Source organism: Hyperoodon ampullatus (genome assembly GCF_949752795.1).
Source record: "Hyperoodon ampullatus genome assembly, chromosome: 6".
NCBI classification, from domain to species: domain Eukaryota; kingdom Metazoa; phylum Chordata; class Mammalia; order Artiodactyla; family Ziphiidae; genus Hyperoodon; species Hyperoodon ampullatus.
This window is the reverse complement of record NC_136919.1, coordinates 45,407,790-45,432,420: the sequence shown is the minus strand read 5'-3', so window position 1 is coordinate 45,432,420 and position 24,631 is coordinate 45,407,790. Positions and strand designations below refer to the sequence as shown.

The 24,631-nt window shown below is 53.7% G+C and overlaps 4 protein-coding genes across 6 annotated transcripts; 2 read left to right on the top strand and 2 right to left on the bottom strand.

The window, feature by feature from the left end:
- Positions 1-681: 681 nt before the first annotated feature.
- SIGMAR1 (sigma non-opioid intracellular receptor 1) lies at positions 682-2,534 on the bottom strand (the record flags this gene model as incomplete). Its single annotated transcript, XM_079706699.1, has 4 exons — positions 682-1,012; positions 1,805-1,897; positions 2,031-2,231; positions 2,369-2,534. The coding sequence occupies 4 exons, from the start codon at positions 2,532-2,534 to the stop codon at positions 786-788; spliced, it is 687 nt and encodes a 228-aa protein (XP_079562825.1). The 3' UTR covers positions 682-785.
- Positions 2,535-8,992: 6,458 nt separating this feature from the next.
- Positions 8,993-12,242, top strand: GALT (galactose-1-phosphate uridylyltransferase; the record flags this gene model as incomplete). Of its 3 annotated transcripts, none has more annotated exons than XM_079707098.1 (11): positions 8,993-9,056; positions 9,356-9,525; positions 9,782-9,857; positions 9,948-9,996; positions 10,121-10,250; positions 10,402-10,458; positions 10,611-10,733; positions 11,018-11,150; positions 11,253-11,336; positions 11,657-11,811; positions 12,079-12,242. In XM_079707098.1, the coding sequence occupies 11 exons, from the start codon at positions 9,032-9,034 to the stop codon at positions 12,157-12,159; spliced, it is 1,083 nt and encodes a 360-aa protein (XP_079563224.1). In that variant the 3' UTR covers positions 12,160-12,242. The 3 variants fall into 3 exon arrangements, with proteins under 3 accessions (XP_079563224.1, XP_079563222.1, XP_079563223.1); XM_079707096.1 differs by having other exon boundaries at positions 9,032-9,086; XM_079707097.1 differs by lacking the exons at positions 8,993-9,056; positions 9,782-9,857; positions 9,948-9,996 and having other exon boundaries at positions 9,476-9,525.
- Positions 12,243-16,996: 4,754 nt separating this feature from the next.
- On the top strand, positions 16,997-23,260 carry IL11RA (interleukin 11 receptor subunit alpha; the record flags this gene model as incomplete). Its single annotated transcript, XM_079706429.1, has 12 exons — positions 16,997-17,096; positions 17,385-17,445; positions 18,125-18,294; positions 18,432-18,546; positions 18,697-18,729; positions 18,815-18,981; positions 20,032-20,195; positions 21,001-21,142; positions 21,691-21,810; positions 21,929-22,025; positions 22,279-22,361; positions 22,852-23,260. 12 exons carry the CDS (start codon positions 16,997-16,999, stop codon positions 22,866-22,868), a joined length of 1,269 nt encoding a protein of 422 aa, XP_079562555.1. The 3' UTR covers positions 22,869-23,260.
- A 206-nt stretch (positions 23,261-23,466) lies between these two features.
- CCL27 (C-C motif chemokine ligand 27) lies at positions 23,467-24,066 on the bottom strand (the record flags this gene model as incomplete). The annotated part of the gene is made up of 3 exons (XM_079707251.1): positions 23,467-23,527; positions 23,721-23,856; positions 23,997-24,066. 3 exons carry the CDS (start codon positions 24,064-24,066, stop codon positions 23,467-23,469), a joined length of 267 nt encoding a protein of 88 aa, XP_079563377.1.
- Positions 24,067-24,631: the final 565 nt, after the last annotated feature.

The following is a 24,631-nucleotide window of genomic DNA, read 5'->3' as shown; positions in this document are numbered from 1 at the left end:
AGTGTCTGGAAGCTGTGATAAGTGTGTGTGTACGTACATGCAGAAAAGGCTTTCTCTAGGCCAGCGGTAACCCCTTGGACCTGGGCCCACCTGTCTAGGTCCTCACCCCAGCACTGGGCCCTCAGCTGAGGCCAGCCTCCCCATTATACCCTGGAGGGAGGTATGACCTCAGCATTTGCCACATTCTTCTGGTTCTCCAGCTAACTTGGTTGCGGGGGTGGGGACAGGCCATGAGGGTACTTGCATAGCAGGGGAACAGGATGGGGTAAGGCATATGGTGAGGACAAGGAGATGAAGGGGAAGGGCAGCACAGCTGCAGGTGAAGAGAGCCTCCACAGGCAGCTCCTCTGCTCCCTCATCCCCCCCAATGGCTGCTGGGTTGAAGGGTCAGACCCAGGCAGTTTGTAATAGCCACCCCCATCCCTAACTCCAGAGCCCTGACTAGGGGCAGAGAAGCTCTGGAAAGGCCTGAGTTAGTGAGTCGAGCTTGTGGGATATGTGCTCGAACATGACTGGCCCCTTTGGTATATGTGGGGCTCCCTGTCTGCATGGGTGTGAACGCGTAATGCTGCCGTACAAACAGGATTCAGCATCTGAATGTGTGTCCCATGTGTTCCCATGACTATGTTTGGTTGTATGTATGTGTGTCCCTGCTCATACACCAGGAATTCAGTATCTGCATGTTGTGAGTATGTCCATGTCTTTTCACGTGGGGTCCAGCAAGTGGATGTGTGCAGGCCTGCCCGTTCCTGTCCATCCACAGGTCCTCCTTCGGGCCTGGCTGGTCAGGCATCCTGGCCAAAGAGGTAGGTGGTGAGTTCAAGCCGGAGGCCCCGGGCATAGACTTGAAGAGTATAGAAGAGGGTGCGGAAGTCCTGGGTGCTGAAGATTGTGTCAGCCAGCGCGAAGGCCAGGAGAGATGGGATGACACCCCGGCCGTACTCCACCATCCATGTGTTTGGCCCCCACTTCACAGCCGTTGCCTCGCCAGGCCTGTGCACCACTGTCTCCCCTGGGGGGACAGGGAGCACCCACATGAAGAGCCTGGCCCTGCCCTCCCATTGCCACCACCTCCCTAGCCTGTGGGCTCTCCAGGGGTAGGGAATGGAGAGGGAGCTTCAGGAAAGGAAAAGCCTTACCTCACTGGCCTGGCTGCCCATCTGCAAGGGTACGAGGCTAAGGTGGCTACTCTTAAACTTTCCTCTGTGGCATCACCTGGCTCATGTCCTCTCTTGGGGGAAGCCTCACCTGGCCCTGCACCGTTGTTTGGGAGTCATGGAAGTCTGCACTCCCAAGCCTCACTCATGTCAGGCAGAAGTTTAGCTAAACTTGGGCTGGGCCTATTAGATAGGAAGAGGTGAATATAAGACTTGCCAGGCTTTCTGAGAAATGTAGCTGTTCAGTTACAATGCCTGCCATGCTTGTAACATTCAACCTCAAACTTACTTAGAAGTCCAAATGTTTCATTATATGCAAGAGGGAAGACAACTGTCTGCCTTGTCTTTGGGGGCATAAGAGCATTTCTGATTACCCAACTGTCTCTCCAACAACTGCTGGAATACTGGATGATTAAAACCAGACGTGGTTAACAGGAAGCTGTTATGTTTTGTTTCCATTTGACAGAGGAAGGCAACAGAGACCCTGAACCCTGCCTCAACCAACCACCTGGGGCTTAACTAGAGGGCAAAGGAACTAGGAGGAGGGCCTCTCAGCGCACCCCCTTTCCATGCCATGGCTCTTTCCCCCAACTATAGGCACCCAAGAATGAAGAGACCCACCTCTCTAACAGAGCCACCTTACCCACCTGGGTAGAAGACTTCGCTTACGGTAGTGCCCTCTCTCCACCGGTGGAAGGTGCCAGAGATGATGGTATCCGAGATCTCAACCTGATAGCGCCCTGGGAGACAATCAAATGGACAACGAATATCAGGGTATCCGCACCACTCGATGGCCTGACCGAACATCAGGAAGGAGGGCATGGGCCCTTGTACAGCCCCAGCCTCCCAGTCCGGCCCGCCGCCAGCACTGACCCGAGTGGCCGCTAGAGCCCAGGGCGGTGCCGAAGAGCAGCACGTACTCCGACAGGGAGGCGTGCAGAAGGCACATGGCGCCCATCCAGCCTCCCGCGTTCACGAACACCCACTGCAGCTCGTCGTCGGGCAGCACGTGGCCTGGGTGCAGGCGCCGCAGCTCCGCGACCAGCCGAGAGAAGGCCATCTCGTGCTCCAGTCCTGGCGGGGGCAGAGGAACAGCCAAGTCAGGGTCAGCAACGGTCACGAACTGGGGAATGGTGCCCCCGGCACCTCCAGCTACACCCGGCCCTCCCCAGCCCCCTGCCCTCCACCCGCCCGCTCACCCGCCGCCTCACCGGCGTACTGCCGAGCCAGCTGCGCGATCTCTTCATGCTTGAACATGAAGTTCTGAGTGCCCAGCCAGACCCAGACCACCTGGGCCAGCACAGCCGCGGTCGCCAGGAGCAGCGCGGCCCACGCCCACCGCCGGCCCAGGGTCCACCGCCTCCCAGCGGGCGGCATGGCCTAGCGCCGCGCAGAGAGACGTGGGGGGCCTAAGGCTGTGACCCTCACGGCCTCCGTGTCCGTTGGCGAGCCGTACCACGGCGGTGGCGGGGGTACGAGAAATGTAGCTGTTCAGTCACTGGCCAATCGGAACTGCCAGGGCACCGGGGCACCGCCTCTCGGGTCGAACCATTATCTCTCGTGGAGCGGGGAGCCGGGTGCGCCGAAGGGCGGGGCGGCGCCGCGCGCGTCAGGCAAGGGGGCGGGGCCAAGCTCGCCTAGCTTCGGCCGTTGGGAGCTCTAGGCACGCTCTCGCCTAGAGCCGTTATACTTGGGGTTGCGGGGATGGCGGTGAGACCCAGAATGGACTGGCCCGCCTGGGCTCACTGACTGGTGAAGCAGGCAACCCGGAAGCAGAGCCTTCCGGACTTGTGATGGTTAAGGCCCGCCTTTGCTAGCACAGAAGGTGGGAAGGAGGCTCTTCTACTTGGGAACGTTATGGACGGCTTTTGGAGGCGGTGACACCTGCGCAGTGTCTTTAAGAGCGATGGGAAGGGCATTCCAGTGAGCCAGTGAGACCCACTCCAAGAGCAAAGGCACCGAGGAGAGACACAGCGTGGGGTCTTCTGGGGGGCCAACAATTCATTCTTTATTCTGAAGTACAAAATATGAGAGGAGGGCCTTGTAAGCCAACTGAAGGTTATCGGCGGCGGCGGGGATGGGGGGGGGGAGTGAAAAAGGAAGGGAAGCAGAAAAGAAACAGAAGAGAAAAGAGGCAGCAGAGTGCAGTGATAAGAAAGACACTCTGGACGGGACTGACTGTGTTAAAAGCCTGGCTCCTGCCACCTACTGGTTGTGTGATCTTGGGCAAGTTACTTAAACTCTTTGTGACTCAGTTTTCTCATCTGTAAAATGGGATGAATAAAAGTACATACCTTTATTGTGATGAAGACTAAATGAGTTAATATTTACAAAGCAATTAGTGTCTGGCATGTGGTGTCATATGTGTTAGTTATATCAATAAAACGTAAAGCAGAAGAGAACTGGAAGAGTGTAGCCTCACACATGAGAGTGATGGAATGGTCAACACAGTCAAATATAATTGAGTGGTCCTATGAAATGACTGGAAATGGTCATTGGGTTTCTCAGTATGGGCATGTAGCAGAGATTATGCTATACATTCACAAATCCATTCCTTTTGCTCTTGGGCAGCCAGTCTACTTTGTAGTTAGGTGAGGCTATGTGATTGTGTTCTGGCCAATGAAGTATAGGCAGAAATGACATATGCCATTTCCAGGTCTGGCTCGTAAAATCTGTGAAATTCTTGACACTCACTTTCTTGTCTTATCTAATACAGTTACATACAATTAAGTAGTGGAGAATTCCGAATGCTGCATGGGACAGAGCTCTCCCTCTCTCCCACAATGGACTATGGTACTAAGCCACTGAGTTTGGAGGTTGTTTGTTACAGCAGCTAAGATTATTTACCCCGACTACTACAGGGCAAAAGACATGTTATAGTGTACTGTGCGGGTAAGAGTAGAGGCTGGGAAGATGAACTAATTTTTGAGAAATTTGACCAAGAAGGGAATGATAAGAAAGGGATTATTTAGAGGAAAATGCAGGATTGAGGGAACATGTTTTTGTATTGGCTCTGGCTTCTGTGACACTCCTGAGTTGACCATTCTTTAAGAACCCTGCGTAGCAGGGACTAGCAAATCTGGTCTCTGCCCCCTTGTTTCAGACAGAGTCCTCTGGGACTGTCTAGGTCTGCAGCTCCCCTATCTGGTCTTTCAGAAATCTTCTCCAGCACACGCTGTTTTATTTATTTATTTTGTACTGTTTTGTATTTTTCTTGTTTTTTAATATCTTTGTTAGAGTATAATTGCTTTACAATGTTGTGTTAGTTTCTGTTGTACAACAAAGTGAAGCAGCTATAAGTATACATATATCCTCATATCCCCTTCCTCTTGAGCCGCCCTCCCATCCTCCCTATCCCACCCCTCTAGGTCGTCACAAAACATTGAGCTGATCTCCCTGTGCTATGCAGCAGCTTCCCACTAGCCATCCATTTTACATTTGGTAGTGTATATATGTCAGTGCTACTCTCTCATTTCATCCCAGCTTCCCCGTCCTGCCCTGTGTCCTCAAGTTCGTTCTCTACAACTGTGTCTTTATTCTTGTCCTGCCTCTAGACTCTTCAGAACCCTTTTTTTTAGATTCCATATATATGTGTTAGCATACGGTATTTGTTTTTCTCTTTCTGACTTACACTCTGTATGACAGACTCAAGGTCCATCCACCTCACTAAAAATAACTCAATTTTGTTTCTTTTTATAGCTCAGTAATAATCCATTATATGTATGTGCCACATCTTCTTTATCCATTCATCTGTCGATGGACATTTAGGTTGCTTCCATGTCCTGGCAATTGTAAATAGTGCTGCAATGAACATAGTGGTACATGTATCTTTTTGAATTATGGTTTTCTTTTTTTTTTTTTTATTAGTTTCTGCTTTATAACAAAGTGAATCAGTCATACATATACATCTGTTCCCACATCCCTTCCCTCATGCATCTCCCTCCCTCCCACCCTCCCCATCCCACCCCTCCAGGCAGTCACAAAGCACCCAGCTGATCTCCCTGTGCTCTGTGGCTGCTTCCCACTATCTATCTACCTTACGTTTGGTAGTGTATATATATCCATGCCTCTCTTTCGCTTTGTCACAGCTTACCCTTCCCCCTCCCCATATCCTCAAGTCCATTCTCAAGTAGGTCTGTGTCTTTATTTCTGTCTTACCCCTATGTTCTTCATGACATTTTTTTTTCTTAAATTCCATATATATGTGTCAGCATACAGTATTTGTCTTTCTCTTTCTGACTTACTTCACTCTGTATGACAGACTCTAGGTCCATCCACCTCATTACAAATAGCTCAATTTCATTTCTTTTTATGGCTGAGTAATATTCCATTGTATATATGTGCCACATCTTCTTTACCCATTCATCCGATGATGGACACTTAGGTTGTTTCCATCTCCGGGCTATTGTAAATAGGGCTGCTATGAACATTTTGGTACATGTCTCTTTTTGAATTATGGTTTTCTCAGGGTATATGCCCAGTAGTGGGATTGCTGGGTCATGTGGTAGTTCTATTTTTAGTTTTTTAAGGAACCTCCATACTGTTTTCCATAGTGGCTGTATCAATTTACATTCCCACCAGCAGTGCAGGAGGGTTCCCTTTTCTCCACATCCTCTCCAGCGTTTATTGTTTGTAGATTTTTTGATGATGGCCGTTCTGACTGGTGTGAGGAGATACCTCATTGTGGTTTTGATTTGCATTTCTCTAATGATTAGTGGTGTTGAGCATCTTTTCATGTGTTTGTTGGCAATCTATATGTCTTCTTTGGAGAAGTGTCTATTTAGGTCTTCTGCCCATTTTTGGATTGGGTTGTTTGTTTTTTTGATATTTAGCTGCATGAGCTGCTTGTATATTTTGGAGATTAATCCTTTGTCAGTTGCTTTGTTTGCAAATATTTTCTCCCATTCTGAGGGTTGTCTTTTCGTCTTGTTTATGGTTTCCTTTGCTGTGCAAAAGCTTTTAAGTTTCATTAGGTCCAACTTGTTTATTTTTTATTTTATTTCCATTACTCTAGGAGGTGGGTCAAAAAAGATTTTGCTGTGATTTATGTCAAAGAGTGTTCTGCCTATGTTTTCCTCTAAGAGTTTGATAGTGTCTGGCCTTACATTTAGGTCTTTAATCCATTCTGAGTTTATTTTTGTGTATGGTGTTAGGGAGTGTTCTAATTTCATTATTTTACGTGTAGCTGTCCAGTTTTCCCAGCTCCACTTATTGAAGAGGCTGTCTTTTCTCCATTGTATATTCTTGCCTCCTTTGTCAAAGATAAGGACACATCGTTTTAAAAAAGAGAAAGGTGGGCTTCCCTGGTGGCGCAGTGGTTGAGAGTCTGCCTGCCGATGCAGGGGACACGGGTTCGTGCCCCGGTCCGGGAAGATCCTGCATGCCGCAGAGCGGCTGGGCCAGTGAGCCATGACCAATGAGCCTGCGCGTCCGGAGCCTTGCTCCGCAACAGGAGAGGCCACAGCAGTGAGAGGCCCACGTACCGCAAAAAAAAAAAAAAAAAAAAAAGAGGCTAATTATTAGAGAAATGCAGCCCAAAACCACAGTGAGGTATCACCTCACACCAGTCATAACAGCCATGATCAAAAAATCTACAAACAATAAATGCTAGAGAGGGTGTGGAGAAAAGGGAACCCTCCTGCACCGTTGGTGGGAATGTAAATTGATATAGCCACTACGGAGGACAGTATGGAGGTTCCTTAAAAAACTAAAAACAGAACTACCACATGACCCAGCAATCCCACTACTAGGCATATACCCTGAGAAAACCATAGTTCAAAAAGAGACATGTACCACTATGTTCATTGCAGCACTACTTACAATTGCCAGGACATGGAAGCCACCTAAATGTCCATCGACAGATGAATGGATAAAGAAGATGTGGTACATATATACAATGGAATATTACTCAGCCATAAAAAAGAATGAAAGAATGTCATTTGCAGCAATATGGATGGACCTAGAGATTATCATACTAAGTGAAGTAAGTCAGACAGAAACCAGTAACCAAAGCACATAATGCTGGGACTTCCCTGGCGGTCCAGTGGTTAAGACTCCACGCTCCCAATACAGGGGGCGCAGGTTGGAAGCCTGGTCAGGGGATTAGGATCCCACATGCCGCACAATGCGGCCAAAAAAGAAAAAAGAAAAAAAAAAAGCATTTACAAAAGTAAATAAGCAAATAGTTAAAAAAAAAAAAAAAGCTGATAATGCTTCTTGTTTTTCTCCATCCTGAATTCCCCTCAGGGCGCACCACCGTTGTGGGGGCAGCTGCAGGGGCTGATGCTGTAGCAAAATTTGTTGTTCACTGGAATAGCAAGGCAACATTCCCTTTCCACAAAAAGTGTATCTTTTAACCCCCTTACATCCCTATTACACGTACAGCCAGTGGGACAGGTAAAACTCTGGTTTCTCAGCTCCCTGCTCCCTGCCCTCTACCTAGTGGCCTCTTTAGATTCCAGTCTGAGGCCCCTGGGCAGAGATAAGGTAAATGACCTATGACCCAGTTTTTACATCTGAGCTCAGCAAAACACCTGGCTTCTCCTGGCCTGGTTTGGGGGAAGGGACCTCACTGCTACTGCCCAGCTCCTAGCTCACTAGGTTTCTATCTTAAGGCTCACTGAGGGAGTTTCCTGGTGGCCTAGTGGTTAGGATTCTGGGTTCTCACTGCTATGACCCAGGTTCAATCCCTGGTCGGGGAACTGAGATCCTGCATACGGCATGGCCAAGAAACAAACAAACAAACAAACAAAAACTCACTGAAGTCTCAGAGGCATTTCAAAGCATCAGGAAGAGCTTGGAAACTTGGGTTCAAATCTCAGCTTGGCCACTTATCCTTTGGGTGATCTTGAGGCCTCGGTTCTCCGCTGTGAAATGGGGAGGAGGTTCAGACAATATTTAGATGGCTCTATAAAGTGTCGGGGAGGAATTAATTTGAAGTTTATCCTAGTGTTAGCCAACTGGTTTGTTCCAAGGAAAAGCTCGAGGAGGGACAGGGGTGTGCAAAGGAAACACCTCTGACCCCACCCAGATGGTGGTTGGAGCTACTGATAGTCCTGTCCTCCCCACATTTTCAGATTTCTTATAGCCCTCTTACCCTGACCACTTCTTGTGTTTTGTGTGTGTGTGCATATGAGAGAGAGAGAATATGATTACTTAGCCCTTTTTTCCCAAACCCGTTTCTGCTGCCTGGTGGGGCTAGAGCATGGTTACGGTGAGGTACCCACTCCTCCAGATAGTACCTGAAGCCAAGGTTTAGCTGAAGCAGATCAAGCCCCACAGCCCCTCACCCCCACCCCCTTGCCTTTCCTCTGCCAGAGCCACCAAGCAGGTGAGTGAGGTGACTGTGGATCCAGGGTTATACCCTGACTTACCCTAGAATGTAAGCTCTAGGAGGGCTGAGACTATGCCTGACTCGTGCACACAGGGACATCCCTTTGCGCCATGTGGAGCCTAGGGGCCTGGCACGTGGTGGTAGATAGTAAGTATTTGCTGAATGAATGACCAAATGAATGACTTTAAGAAAGCAAGTAGCTCTTGTAAGCATCCTGGAGCCGAGGGATCTGTAGTAAGCAGGTTTCACAGAGGTTCTTCCAGGGTAGTTAGTGGCTTTGGCCCTAAAGTAGGATCATCAAAGTCGCCCCCTGTAGCTGTACGCAGTCCTGAACTCCGCCCCCAGGTGGCCGGGCCGGCCCTCAGACAGTCACGTGCTGGCGGCTGTCCAATCAGCGAGGGCGGGGCGGGGTCGGGCCGACTAGGCGGTGGGGGCGAGGTGAGCAGACAGAAGTTGCCGAAAAGTATCTCCACCCGGTGGTCTCCCGTTGCGCAGGGGAGCGTGTCCTGAGCAGCGCCGGCAGGCGTCGGAGGCGGACGCCATGGCCACAACCTTCCGGGCGAGCGGTAACCGCAGGGCGGCCGGGACTCGCTGGGACGCGAAGCTGAGCCCTCCCCTTCCTTAGGAAGTTGTCGTCCCTCCCCGCAGGTCGGCGCGCCCACCCCTCCAGGCACGCGCGGCGAAGGGACACGCCGGTGTTGGGGCTGCAGGCTGATTGGCGCTGGGAACGCCCAAGCTCTGGCCTTTAGCTCCTGAGTAGGGTGGGGACAAGAGGGTGCATCCGAGCTTGGGCCTGCTGGTGGGTAAGACCCAGGGGAGAAAGGGGCGTAGGGCTTTGTGACTGATCTTGACGGTCTGCCCCCAGAGCATCAGCATATCCGCTACAACCCGCTACAAGATGAGTGGGTGCTGGTGTCAGCGCACCGCATGAAGCGGCCCTGGCAGGGGCAGGTAGAACCCCCGCTTCTGACGACAGTACCCCGCCATGACCCCCACAACCCTCTGTGTCCGGGGGCCACACGGGCCAATGGAGAGGTAAGTCTTTAGATCCTACATCTGCAGGCTGGGCCCGGTGGGAGTAGTTCCCCATCCACTGCCCTTAGAGCTTCTCTTCACCCTACAGGGGAGTGGACCCTAGCCCTTCACCCCACAGGGGAGTGGACCTCTGGGTCATATCCCACCAAGTCTTTTTGACCTCAGAGTGGCCTTCTTCCCGCCTTGTAACCTTGAAGCCCATCAGATGACTGGTAGTATGGGCCAGCAAATGCTTCTAGCCCATCCTTGTCTGTAGGTGAATCCCCACTATGAAGGCACCTTCCTGTTTGACAATGACTTCCCAGCTCTGCAGCCTGATGCCCCTAGTCCAGGTAACTTGGATCTAGCTGCTGTTGGGGAGAAAGGAGGCTGGACCTTGTTGGGGGACTTCTGTTGCAGAGAGTGATACCCCTTTATCTTAGGACCCAGTGATCACCCCCTTTTCCAAGCAGAGGCTGCTCGAGGAGTTTGGTAACTATGAATTTCCACTCTTACACCCTTCAACCCGGGGCCTGGATTGAGCACTGGGGTTGGGCCCTGCCCCCAGCACAACGAGCCCTGTATCTCTGTCATTTCTCCCTTCTTCACCACCTAGTAAGGTTATGTGCTTCCACCCCTGGTCGGATGTGACACTGCCACTCATGTCAGTCCCTGAGATCCGAGCTGTCGTTGATGCATGGGCCTCAGTGACAGAGGAGCTGGGTACCCAGTACCCTTGGGTGCAGGTCTGTGAGGTCGCCCTCTCCCCTAGATGGGCAGGGAGGGGGTGGTGCAGTTTGCTTTTGGGAAGTGGCATTTTTATTTCCACAGGTTGTGGTTCGGAGGGGTTGACTTGCTGTCCTTTTGGCTATAAAGCTCCCTACCCCTACTTCATAGATCTTTGAAAACAAAGGAGCCATGATGGGCTGTTCCAACCCCCATCCCCATTGCCAGGTATGTGTGTCAGGGGCTTCAGTGGATATCTGGGCTGAGTCCAAGACAGTGTGGGGTGGGGAACTGGAGTAAGGGAAAACAGAGGAGGTATGCTAGTGATGTGGAGGCTTGGAGGTGAGGGATCTGTCTGCTCTTCTCCTCCCCCTTGACAGGTGTGGGCCAGCAGTTTCCTGCCAGATGTTGCCCAGCGTGAGGAGCGATCTCAGCGGGCCTATCAGAGTCAGCACGGAGAGCCCCTGCTAATGGAGTACAGCCGCCAAGAGCTGCTCAGGAAGGTGGGAGAAAGCTGGATCTTGTGTCCCCAAGAAGCCCGTAACCTCACCCCAAAAAGGAGAGGTGTGTGAAGGAGGAGGGTAGAAGGGAAGTAGCAGGGAGACTTGCTAGGAGGACGTAGCAATAAGCTAAAGAAAAGATGATGATGGCTTAGACTAGGGTGGTAGTGGTGGAGTGGTGAGAAACCATCGGTTTCTGGGTACGTTTTTTCTTCTCCTTCCCTTGCCTATTTGCTGACCCCCCTCACACCCGCCTTGATGACCTCATCTCCATTTGGTCGGCCTAGGACCGTCTGGTCCTAACCAGTGAGCACTGGTTAGTGCTGGTCCCCTTCTGGGCAGTGTGGCCCTTCCAGACACTACTGCTGCCCCGTCGGCATGTGCGGCGGCTGCCTGAGCTGACCCCGGCTGAGCGTGACGGTGAGTCTCCCAGCTGGGACCCTGGAGCCAGGCTTTGGATGGGGATGGTTCTGGTGGGGCCAGCATCTGGGCCCCAGACTGAGAGTCAGGCTCTGATTCCAGATCTAGCCTCCATCATGAAGAAGCTCTTGACCAAGTATGACAACCTATTTGAGACATCCTTTCCCTACTCCATGGGCTGGCATGGTGAGGCTTTTTGAGTACCCATATCTAACCCCAACACCATTTCTGGGCTCCTGGGTCCCAGCTTAGTGGACTGCAACTCCCAGCAGGCCTTGGAACACTTGCTGGGGAAGTGTTCAGAGCAGGGATGCTGGGACTGAGGGTGGAGAAGTGAACGTGGTGAAACTATGTCTCCCCGTGGGCTTTCCAGTGCCTTCTCTCCTCTCTGGCAGGGAATGCTGGAAGATGTAGTTTTCAGGTACCTGCTATGGTCTGGGGGTAAGAGCTAGGCTGAAGAACTAAGAAAGGACCCTTCCCAACTATCTCTGCCTTCTTCCCGCCAGGGGCTCCCATGGGATCAGAGGCTGGAGCCAACTGGGACCACTGGCAGCTACATGCTCATTATTATCCTCCACTCCTGCGCTCTGCCACAGTCCGGAAGTTCATGGTTGGCTATGAAATGCTTGCCCAGGCCCAGAGGGACCTCACCCCTGAGCAGGTCTGGACTTGGAGCACCCTGGGTCCTTGGGTCCCCTTTTCCCTCCTATTTCCTCAAGGGATCCCAACAATCATGACCCTGAGAATCCCCACAACCTGGGTATTCCTAGGGACTCAGGAGCCGACTCCTTCATCCTGTGGCTATTCCAGTGGTCGTTCTCACCAGCCTCCCCACCCCACATGCTCTCCCCCAGTGTCTAGCGTCTCCTAGCACTCACCATTCTGGGCAGCCCTTACCCTCTCTGATTATCCCCTTTCCCCCTTCCAGGCTGCAGAGAGACTAAGGGCGCTTCCTGAGGTTCATTACCGCCTGGGGCAGAAGGACAGGGAGACAGCAACCATCGCCTGACCACACTGACCACAGGGCCTTCTGCCTGAGAGAACTAGGGCCTAGGGTTTGGGCAGATGTGGGATCAATAAAACTGTGCTTCTCAAACTTTAATCACATATTCTAACACCAGAGGAGTGTGAACTCTGATCCTTGGGGGTCTGGGGTTAAAGGCCGAAGGTGTAGCTCCAGCCACAACTTTTCTTTGCCAACAGATGTGCAAAAACTTAAGGGCACAACCTCCCCACCTCTTTGCCCCAAATCTCTGAACAAAATTAATACTCAGTGTCATGTCTGGCTTTTACTCCTAGAGTAACAAAGGCATCCCAGTTTAAAATGGTTTTAGAATCCTTTGTTCTTGTCTTTGGCTGAGGCTTTGGGAAGGCCAGAGCCCCCTTTACTACCATCCCTAGGGGGTCAGCTCACCAAGCCTGGCACTGAAGGTTTGGTCGGAGTGGGTGAGCAGGATCCTTGTCCCATTGGTCAGTGGCCAGACCCTAGGCTCCTGGCCAGAACCCTGGCTATGTGAGTGGCTGCAGCTTGGCTCTGCTCCAGCCCACAGAGGCTGAAGAGGCGGGTAGGGAACGTGTACGTGGCTTTGTGTCCTTGGCCTTTCCAGACTCCCACGTGCAGCATGTATGCCCGGGCTCTGTACATCTCTGTTGCCCCTGTGCCCCACTCATTGCACAGGGCAGAAGACCGCTCTGGCAGGGAAGGGGTGACAGAGTTAGGAGCCTCAGGGCCATGGTAGGAGGGGAATGGTTTTTGGAGTGACCCTGGGTCTACCCCCTCCCCTCTGGAGCTGTTTCCCTGGCAAGACTGTAACTGTGGGAATAACAAGTCATACAACGCAGGAGACATGATGCCACCTAGGGTCCTCCAAACTTTTAGGTGAGGACAGGAGCTTCTGAGTAATGCGGGAATGGCCAGAACACTTTTTGTCTCCATTCTTCTCGAGGGAATTGAGTCTCTGGGAGGGGAAATCACACAAGGCTGGACAGTGATGATCTGACCCAGGAGAACCTTGGCTGCCTGCCTTCCCGTCCAGGATTCTTTCTTCCTAGAGACCCTGAGGGGAAGGGTCAACTTGGAGTGTTAACCCTGGTTTGGAAGAAGCTCAGACAAATGTGGTACACATTTCCCTTGAGCCCCCATTGGCTGGGGAGTGGAACCCTGGATGGGTGACATACATAGCTACACACACACACACACACACACACCGATCCTACACCTTTTATTTGCCTGCATTTTGGAATCATCTGGGGAGTTTTAAACAGTACTGATTTAATTGGAGTGTGGCTTGACAGTTTTAAAACTACAGTGTCCAGCGACGTTTGAGACCCACTGCCTTACAACCAGTCTACCTCCTTCCTTATCTGGAGACAGGGGCACCTTCAGCTTCTCTGGTCACCTGCCCAGTAGCTCCTAAGCCACTGAACTTGGGGCTTTGTTTGAGGACAGCTCGGGGGTGGACGGGGTGGGGCCTGAGAGCTCTGGTCCTGCTGTCCCAGGAGGAGAGGCTTTCAGGCCAGGACCCAAGAACCCAGCTCCAGACTCGGTCTCCGGCAGCCTCCTCAGTCCCGGACGGGACAGGAAGTGTCCGGCAGAGGTGGGTATGGGGGTGATTGGCAGTTGGAGGCTCCAATGGGTCGAGCCCCCTCTATTTCACCCCTCTCCTTCCATTGGTGCCTGGGCGGGGCGTGGGGCCCAGGGCGGCAGGGAGTAGAGGCCGGGGCAGAGGGCGAGGGCGGAGGGCGCTGGCGGCGGGAGCCGCAGAAGGTGAGGCCTGATGGGACCGCGGAGGAGAGGGCGGGGCCTGGGGATGTGGGATTTGAAGGGCCCGGAGTGACTGACGGACTGTCAGTACGTGTGTGTGTGTGTGTGTGTGTGTGTGTGTGTGTGTGTGTGTGTGTGTGAGAGAGAGGGAGAGAGAGAGAGAGAGAGACTGCAAGGCTGTGTGTGACGCTGTCAGTGTGCGAAACTTCGCAAGTGTCGCTTGGTGAAACTGTCAGCTAGTGTGACTGCGGGTGTCGCTGTGCTGTGGCTGAGTCTGCATGTGGCTGTGCCTGTGTGGGATTATGTGTGTGTGTCAGTGTGCAGTTTGGGGGCAGAGACCGGGTCGTGTGTTTGTGTGTGTGTGTGAGAGGGCCTGTGACCACATCAGGGAATGTGTTTTGGGAAGGTCTCTGCGGAGTTTGACACTGTGTCTGCCAGTGTGAGAGTGGATGGCTGGGTTTGCGTGTGCCAGTGTGTGACTTAAGCATGGCAGAGGAAGGATGAGACTTGCACTCGGCGTGTGTCCTGTGTCCTAACTGTTAGACTGTGGAGGAGTGGAGCTGGGTTTGCATTTCGGGGACCCACTTCAGTAGCCAATGGGACTGACCTTTCTACTTAGTGGCCAGGGTAAGCAGACCATCCCCAGCACACTTGGCTCTCCCTCCTTCTTTTAGTGCTTGAGAATCCTTGTCACTGGTCCACTGCTCCTTATTTTCTGTCTCCCTGTCTGACTCAGTTTCCTTATATTTCTTTTTCTCTCTCTATTACTGTCTTCCTAGAGCTAGTGCTCTGTGTGTCTTCACACTTTCGTCTCCCCAGGTATCTCTGTGTATCTGCTTTTTAGTCCTGCCTCTCATATTCTCTGCATCTCTGTCTCTCTCTGTGCCCCTGTGCCTGACTCCCCTGTTCACCTTTGTCTCTTTGGCTACCTGGGGGCCTGAAATGGTGATGAGATGGGGGATCTGCCGTGCTAAGAGCTCCCTGGAAGAGGGGGCTTACACTATGATGAGGAGTTGCTTTTAGAGAGTGCTGTGACCCCCCATCCCAGGGCGGAGTGCTAAGTGTGTGTGTGTGGCTGTACAAGGAAGAGGGAGATGTGTGTCTGTGTGTGTGTCTTGGTATGTGTAAATGTTTAAGTGTCTGAGTCTGGGTGAGGATGTCTGAGTGTATCGGTGTAACTGTGAGAGGCTGTGTCTGAGAGTGTGTGTCTGAGGGTAAGTGTGGGTCTTGTGTTTCTGGCACCAAGGGACCAAAGGCATTTCCTGGTGCTGGGGCCTGAAGAGTAGAGGGGGAGGTGAGAAATGGCTGGAACGTCCAGGGGAGGGGGAAACTGGACTCTGGCTTTTCTTTATATCCCCCAACATGGGGCCCTCTTCCCCTTAAAACACAGACAGCTGTGCCCTAAGGAAATATTTGCTGGGGAGTGAAAAGAGTGGGAGCACGAGTATGTGTCTGCTTTTTGATTTTTGATATGTGTCTGCATGTGTTCAAGGGAGTGTCTTTGTTGACTGTGCCTGGGGAGTCCACGCGTGAATGTGCCTGTGTTCTGCTGTGTGAAAACACAGGAACCTCTTGCTGACAGGGACACAGCAGCTCTCCTTTCCCTCTTGCTGTGCCTGGCTGTGCCTGGCTGTGCCTGTGGCTTCCTTTCCAGACTCGGGGGAGGCCTCTTCCCTTCCCAGGGCCTTGGGTGGGAGGGGCTGGGAGAGTAGGAGGGAGGAGAAAGGAGAGAGGAGGGGGCCTGGCTAGGGGCGGCTGAGCTCCATGGCCCAGAGGGGCGGGGGCAGGGAAGGGGAAGGAGGGGACGATTCTGGGGTCCCAGAACTGAGTAGAGCTGAGACGGGTGCTGTAGCTGGTGGGAGGAAGTCCTGGAGGCCATGGACACTCAACCACTGGAATCATCGAGGTAGGGCAGGGCTAAGCAGGGTAAATGCGGCCGGGGGGCCGGGGTGAGCCACTAGACACACTCAGACAGACACACAGACACACGGAGGTCGCTGCTCAGCTCTACCTGGGAGGGATTTGGGCTCTCCCTCTTCTGGAGCCCTCGCCCAGGGCCCTTTGCCCATCTGCCCCTTTTCCTGCCCCCATTCCCTCTTCCCCACTGCGTTCCTCATCCTGCTTTCTCCCATCCAGGATTCCCTCTCTCCTAGCACCTCCATCCTCCATACACACATGGTTGGTTACCTTTTTGGCCTTTCTGAGATTCTGCTGCCCCAACCCAGCCCTCACCTCGTTGAGCTCTCACCTCCTCCCAGTCCTGATCTCTGAGCATCTCTTTGTCCTGTGGCCCCCACCCCAGCCTCCTGTTCCTTCAGCCTCCCAGCTTCTCTCAGCCTCCTCTCCCGTCCCGCCACCCTGTCTCCATCTTCTGGCTCCTCGCCCGCCCCCAGCCTCTGGCAGCAGTCAGGGCATCTGGATCTGCTTAACTCCACAGCTTCAGCCTGCACCCTAGCCCCATCTGGCCTCGCAGGCTCAAGACCAGCAAGATTCCAGAGTCAGGCCCAGATGAGCGGCCCAGAGCAAGGAGCCAGGCCCAGGCAAGAAGAGGCTTGGCAGCCAGAGCAGCGCTAGGCCTCATGGCAGGGGTACAGGGTGGGCTCAGACCCACCATGACAGTCCCATCCCAGGGTGATGAGGGCTGCCTCAGGTCAGTCAGAGGCAGTGACTATCCCTGGGCCAGGTGGGATGGACATGGAATTCCCAACAGCTGGATTGGAGGAGTTAATGGGAGTGACTGAGCCGGTGCCAACACTTGGTGCCAGGGGTGGGCGCCAAGGGTGGTGCGGGGGGCAGTGCTGGCACAGTCTGTCGCCTCCAGCTTTTGTTCTGGGCCCTAAGCCCATGACTGAGAAGGGGTGTGTGAGGGTGTGTGTGTGTGTGTGTGTGTGCACTCACACACAGCACTGGGCATATGGTGGAAAGGGGACCTTACATCAGAGCCCCCAGTGATGTCTGATGTCCTTACCCCACTGGGCACCTGGTTTCCTCCTAGAAAGCCCCAGTCTGGAAGAGGAGGAGGCAGGCTTTAGCCTCCCATCTTGGGAATGGGGGATCGCTGACCTTGCCTCTCACCCCACAGATGAGCAGCAGCCGCTCAGGGCTGAGCAGGGTCCTGGTGGCCGTGGCTACAGCCCTGGTGTGTGCCTCCTGTCCCTGCCCCCAGACCTGGGGCCCCCCAGGTGAGAAAAACTCTGCTCTATGACCCAACTCTGACCTGTGACTTGCCACCATCACCGCGGCCCCTCTCATGCCTAACCTGTCATCCTCCCAACCCCTGACATCCAATCTGGCAACATCTCTCCACCCTGCTCTCTGACCTCTGTCTCCAGATTACAACATGATGTTTTGACCCCATGACCCCACTCAGGTCTTAAAAGTCCACCCCTTATCCTGTCATTCTCACAAAGTGTGGGGTGGGGTGGGAGAGAGGGAAAGGAAGAGCCTCTGCTCAGAAGTGCCTTCAACAGGTGTCCAGTATGGGCAGCCTGGCAGGGCCATGACGCTGTGTTGCCCTGGAGTGACTGCTGGGTAAGTGCTGCACCAGCCTGCTGGGCTGACAGGACCCTTTCATGACCCATTTCTTGACCTTGCCCAGTCCTCACACCCCTCCCATCCTTGCCCCTTGTATCTGTAATCCTCACCTCTCTGTCTGTCCTAACCCTCAAACCATCCTTATTCAGCAGAACATTCAACCAACATGTATTGAGCACCTGCTAAGTGCCTGGTCTATTCTAGACCCTGGGATGCAGCAGTGCACAAGCCAGGCAAGATGCCAGGTAGTAATAGCTGCAGGGCAGAAAATCAAAAGAGAGTGAGGTGGAAGAGGATAACTGAGTGACCACTTTTTATTGGTAATAAGGGAAGGCCTCTCTGAGGAGGTGACATTGAAGCTGATTTCTGAAGGTTGGGGTATAAGCAAGCATTCCTGACAGAGAGAACAGCTAGTGCAAAGCCCTGAGGTGGGAGTGAGCTCCACACTCTTGAACTAAAAGAGGCACAACCTGACTGGAGTGCAGTGGGGGAGGGGGAGACAGGAAGGTAATAAAGGAAGGAAGGCAAGGGCTAGATCACCAGGGGCTTTGTAAGCCAGCAAAAGGAGTTTGAGCTTTACTGCAAGCACAGTGAGAAGCCAGTGGAGAGCTGTGACATGGTCTGCCTCATAGTTTAAATCTTCCCTCTATCTGTCATCATCTCATCTCGCCCCCAGGGCTCCAGTGTCCTGGTTTCGGGACGGGGAGACAAGGCTGCTCCAGGGACCTGACTCTGGTCTAGGGCACAAACTGGTCCTGGCCCGGGCAGAAAGCACTGACGAGGGCACCTATATCTGCCGGACCCTGGATGGTGCACTTGGGGGCATGGTGACCCTGCAGCTGGGCTGTGAGTTGGGGAGGGAGTGTTGGCGGTAGCAATGATGAGACATGGGGCTCCTGGGGGAATCCAGGCCCTGAGTAAGCCCTCTGGGATGGGGAGGGGCTGGGGACTTCTCAGTCTCCAGCTGCACCCTCTGCCTCTAGACCCCCCAGTCCGCCCTGTTGTCTCCTGCCGAGCAGCTGACTATGAGAACTTCTCCTGCACTTGGAGTCCCAGCCAGGTTAGCGGTTTACCCACCCGCTACCTCACCTCCTACAGGTGTGTGCATGATCGATGTGTATACCTATACGTTTGGGTGTTTAGCAAAATGTGGGTGTGGGAGGTAGGTAAGGAGGTCCTGAGGAAGGCCTGAGAGAGAAGGAGGACCCTCCTTTCCTTCCTGACCTCAGATGGCCTCCTCCCTGCCAGGAAGAAGACGGTACCAGGAGCTGATGGCCAAAGGTAGGACATGAGGGGGAAGCTGGGGGCTCTAGCTGGGTCCCACAGTGAGCATTTCCAAAGCTCAAGGCCACATCCTCTCTCCTAGGATGAGTCCATCCACAGGGCCCTGGCCATGCCCACAGGACCCCCCAGGGGCTGCCCACTGTGTAGTCCATGGGGCAGAGTTCTGGAGCCAGTACCGGATCAATGTGACTGAAGTGAACCCCCTGGGGGCCAGCACACGCCTGCTGGATGTGAGCTTGCAGAGCATCTGTGAGTACCCACTCCTAGAGCTCTCCCCAAATCCCTACCACAGAGACCCCAAACGGACCCCAGAGTACAGGTACCCCCCAAATTCAGAACTCTCCTCCCCTGAGGTACCACATAGTTCCCTCCCAACATAGACCCTTTTCGGCACACAGATGGCCCCCATGGAGACTAAGAACCCAAGGAGATCAGAGCCCAGGAGGCAGGGTTACATCAGCTTCTAGAGACTGCTGCCACTACCCCCTTCCCTACTAGTCCTCCCTGGCTGCCTAGCCCCAGTGCTGCCTCTCTGCTTCTAGGCCTTGTGCTGAAGGCAGTTCTATCTCATGTCCTCCCTGCCCAATGGAAGCCCTTGCTGGCCTCTCCTTCCTCTTGATCTGTGTGTGGAAGGGGGTCACCAAAGCTCTGGCTGGAATTTGGGCCAACTCATCTTCCTTGGATGGAAAGCAGAATCACTTTTTAAAAAAAATTTTATGTATTGATTTTTGGCTGCATTGGGTCTTCGTTGCTGCACGCGGGCTTTCTCTAGTTGTGGCGAGTGGGGGCTACTTTTCCATTGCGGTGCATGGGCTTCTCATTGCGGTGGCTTCTCTTGTAGTGGAGCATGGGCTCTAGGCGCACGGGCTTCAGTAGTGTGGCATGCGGGCTCAGTAGTTACGGCTCGTGGGCTCTAGAGCACAGGCTCAGTAGTTGTGGCTCACGGGCTTAGTTGCTCCGTGGCATGTGGGATCTTCCCAGACCAGGGCTCGAACCCGTGTCCCCTGCACTGGCAGGCGGATTCTTAACCACTGCGCCACCAGGGAAGTCCCAGAATCACTCTTTAACTCACTCAACAAACATTTCAAAAATCCGTCCTCAGATCTTAGCTTACTTTATAATAGGGATGACAGATAGGTCCTGTGCCTAATGGATGATCAAGCTTAAGATTTCCCCAACCTTCTTGGAAGTGCCTCCCCTCAGGGACCTTTAGGCACACACCCATCTTCCCTTGGGAGGTGGTGGGGAAGGGATGAGTACCTGCCTTGTGCCCTGAATTTGTGTCTCCACTGCCCTCAGTGCGCCCTGACCCACCCCAGGGGCTGCGGGTAGAGTCGGTACCTGGCTATCCTCGCCGCCTGCGTGCCAGCTGGACGTACCCTGCCTCCTGGCCCCGCCAGCCCCACTTCCTGCTCAAGTTCCGGCTGCAGTACCGTCCAGCACAGCATCCAGCCTGGTCCATGGTGAGGCCCTTGGAGTGCGTCCCAATCTGGGGCTATGGGTCCTGTCTCTAGTTTCATGTTCCTGGGTGTTCTGTGTGACCAGATCTGGCAGGTCACTGACACCCCGTGGCCTTCCCCTACAGAGTACTCTCCATGGGCCAGGCCTTGTGCTGGGTGCTGGGGTTGTAGCAGGGACCAAGGGACCGAGCCTCTGCCCTGCAGGGCTGTAACTGATCTCAGCCCATCTGTGGGAAGACAGCAGTGATTTTTTACAAATAACTTTTCTAGGAAAAGGAGTGCCTTTCAGCCAGAGGCACAGCCTCATACAAACACTCATATACTCAGATGTGGATAGAGGTGAATTCCCACATCTGGAGATGGCAAAGATTGGCCAGCATCAGGCCTGGGGAGCTGCTGCCTCAGACAATAACCAATATTTATTGAACACCATCTGTCTGCCAGGCACTGTGCTACACATTTTACATGTATTATCTCGTTTAGGTGTATTCACCTCTATTTTACAAATGAAGAAACCGAGGCACAGAGACAGGTCCAAGGTCATTCAGTAAGTGCTACAGCAAAGATTTGAACCCAGGCAGTCTGAAGTCACAGCCTGTCTACAAAACCACTGTGCACTTTTGTCTTCTGAACACTAGGTGTAGACCTGACACCACCAGCCACCCTATGTGAGGCCCAGACAGCTGCATCAGGCTGACAGGGACAGGACTGGGAGGAAGGGGTGCTCTTTGCAGACTGGCTCTGGGGGGCAGATAGGCTGAGTGCTTATAATCTGGATAACGTGCTGACGAACCATCTGCACTCCCAGGTGGAACCGGCTGGATTGGAGGAGGTGATCACGGACGCTGTGGCTGGGCTGCCCCATGCCGTGCGGGTCAGTGCCCGGGACTTTCTGGACGCAGGCACCTGGAGCGCCTGGAGCCCCGAGGCCTGGGGTACTCCAAGCACCGGTGAGAGACAGAGCCTAGGGAAAGGGCAGGGGCCCCGCTGCCCAGCATCTGTCGGTGGAACTGCAGGCGCTACGGGGCGGCGTGGCAATTGCGGCCCCAGGCTTCACCCATAGCTGCCTGCAGCCCCGCCCTAGTTTAAACCCTGCCCCAGATTAAACCCCGCCCCTCAGCCTCCACCTCTGCCTACATCCCCGGAAGCTGGCTCTGCCCTTTCTTTTTTTTTTGCGGTACGCGGGCCTCTCACTGTTGTGGCCTCTCTCGTTGCGGAGCACAGGCTCCGGACGCGCAGGCTCAGCGGCCATGGCTCACGGGCCCAGCCGCTCCGCGGCATGTGGGATCTTCCCAGACCGGGGCACGAACCCGTGTCCCCTGCATCGGCAGGTGGACTCTCAACCACTGCGCCACCAGGGAAGCCCTGGCTCTGCCCTTTCAAGCTCCGCCTCCGAGGCGCCCCTGTGTCCAACCCTGGCCCTGGCCTCGCCTGGCGGGCCCTGGCCTCCCCACCGACCCCGCGTGGATAGTTCTCCTCAGGTCTCGTCTCCCTCCAGGGCCCCTACCGAAGGAGATACCAGCTGGGGGCCAGCAACACGCGCAACCAGAGGAAGAACCTCAGGCGGATAGTCCTGCTCCCCCAAGACCGTCCCTCCTACCAGACCCGCGGCCACTTGGTGAGCTTGGGCAGATGGGCAAAGGTGGTAGAGGATGGGAAAGCCCCAGAGAGAAGGGGGCACTGAGTTTGGTCAGGCAGGCTTGCTCTCACAGCTGGCATGTGACCCTACCCCTCAGACCACAGAGACGCCCTGGAGCAGGTGGCTATGCTGGCATCTTTGGGAATCTTCTCTTTCCTGGGACTGGTGGCTGGGGCCCTGGCACTGGGGCTCTGGTAAGTGACTGCCATTGGCCTCTCATCCTCTGATCCCACACAGGGGCTCTGATACCCATAGACCACACCTGTTCCCACCCCTCATGACTTTGCACTGAACGTGTCTGATTCTGGAACCATTCCTCCTCCTTCTCCCGCCCCCAACTTCATGATTCTCACCCTTTCCTCTCTTGACCCTTTACTAACAAACCTTTTTGGAAGAGACTGAGATGCCCCACATTGTCAGGGAGACAGCTTCCTTTTTGTGCTCCAGGCTGAGGTTGAGACCAGATGAGAAGGATGGACCCCAAAAGTCTGTGTTCTTGGCCCCGATGATTCCGGTGGACAAGCTTCCAGGTGAGTATGACCTCTGGGAGGTTTGTGCCCTCATTTTGAGTGTCTGGATTAAGAACCAGGTGCCTTAGTCATAAGGGTTTTGGGAATCAGAGTTGGGTCTCCTCATTCTTGTAACTTCTGGACTCAGGGATGGGCCTTTCATTCTTGAGTCCCAGGCTCAGAGTTGGGTCTCTTCTGTCTCTTGCAGGATACTGGGGCTCCTAGATGGACTCCCTCCTCATTTTCAGGGTATTAGGCTCAGAGCTGTATATCCATCCTTATTCTTGGGATGTCTGGATCAGAGCTGGATCCCCTGCCTTATTCTTGACGTGCCAGGGCCCAGAGCTAGGTCCACTCCCTCATCTTCAGGGTATTGGGGCTTACACAGAGGTGGGCTCCCCTATTCATTTTTGGAGTGTTGGGCTCAGAGCTGGGTCTCCTCCCTCATTCTCAGGGAATCTGGGACAAGATCCAGTCCTACTATCTCCCTTGATTTTCCTCCTTCTTCTAGGAGTCCCAAACCTGTAGAGGATCTTGGAAGGCTTCAGCTGATTCCACCTATAACTCTGTCTTGCTGGTGTGGATGGACAGACAGGTGGAACCCAGGCAGGACAGTAGATCCTCATGGAGGGGGGTTCTCAGCTGGAAGTTCTGTTTGGAGCTCATTTCTATGAGACTCTGTGTTCCCAACTTGCCAGCTGAAAGGTGCCTGGACCTCTGGCTTCATCTGAGAGTTGGCAGTCCACCTGAGGAATGTGCGTAGATGTGTATGTCTGTGTCCATGTGTATCCAAGTGTATGTGAGGCAGGGAACATGTGTTCTCTGCATGTATGTATATAGGTACCTGGGGAGTGTGTGTGGGTCCTTGGCTCTCGGCCTTGCCCCTGGTGGGGGTTGTGAAGGTGTGAATAAAGAGAATGAGGAGGTTCTTCTGTTTATTGACATGTCTCACAGCTCCGGATTCGGGACTCACAGGAGAGTACACAGAACTTGGAGACCACAGTCAGACACTATTGGGCGATGCTGCTTTATTATTTTGGCTACTGGGGGCCCCGGCCCATTTTCCCTATCATCTCCAAACTCAGTTGGGCAGAGTCCCCTGGAGCCTCTTCCCTTGGCAGTGAAATCACAGAGTCAGGCTGCGGTTCTGGGGGTGGATGCAGACGCTGCGTCGAGACAGGTGAAACCTGGGAAAGGAAAGGTCCAAAGCCATGGTCATAGCTTGGAGATGAGGGTAAGGCCCAGGGGTTAGAGGCAAAGGCCAGATGAAAACCTGAGTTGGCATCAGAATTAGCAATTGGGGCGGGGTTGAGATCAGCATCAGGGGTTGGGACTGAGGTCAGAGTCAGGGGTCAAATCAGGGGCAGAGTCAAAGCTCACACGAAGGCCTGGAGGTGACAGTCCCAATCAGCTTCCTGAAATTCCACTCGGATGACCTTCCTCAGTAGCTTGGTTGAGAGTGGCTGTCGGTAGAACTGAGTACAGCATGATGTAGTGCTGGGTGCCAGTGGCAATGCTAGGGGACAACAGGACCATGTGTTCAGAGGGCTTCTGACCTTAAGTTCCATCAGACAGCTGGAGGCTGGGCTTCCTGGGCCCCTTCCCCTCCATCCCATTCACCCAGACCCCTGACCTTCTAGACCCCCAAACACTCACCTCCTCCAGGGTCTGGGCTTAGGAGCAACAGTAGCAGCAGGAGGCTGCTGGTGGGTGAGGGCCCCTTCATGATGCTCAGCCTGGATACTTCCTTCTTTCTCCGCCTCCTTCCCTACGTTTTATCTGGGTGCCTTTTACCTGGGGCACCAGGTGAGTCAGCGGCAGGTGAAGATGTATTGCTCATCCTGTGACACTCCTGGGCCCTAATTACCAGAGACCCCTGTGCCACAGACCCCTTCCTCTTTTAGGACAGTAATTTCCCATGGGCTCCTAAATCCTGGGCAGAGAAGCTGGGGAGGGGGGTTGTACATGTGGGGACTGATGGTACAGTAACTGAGTAAGGGCGGCCAAGGATCCACAGTGGCATCCAATGATGGACATTCACACTCAACATACTCATAGTTACACATTCACAGTCACACCTCAGTCACTTGATCAACCTCACATGGTCAGACAACCCCAGATGGAATCATACAGTCCCAGTTATACTCAAAGTTCCACTCCCACACGGTTGTGTTTTCACAATCATCCGACCACACAGTCACACTAGCACACCCAAATTCTGATGGAGTTGTGGGTGGGCTGGGAGCAGCTGGCAGGCCAGCACCAACTTGCCTTCATTTCCCCCTGCCCAC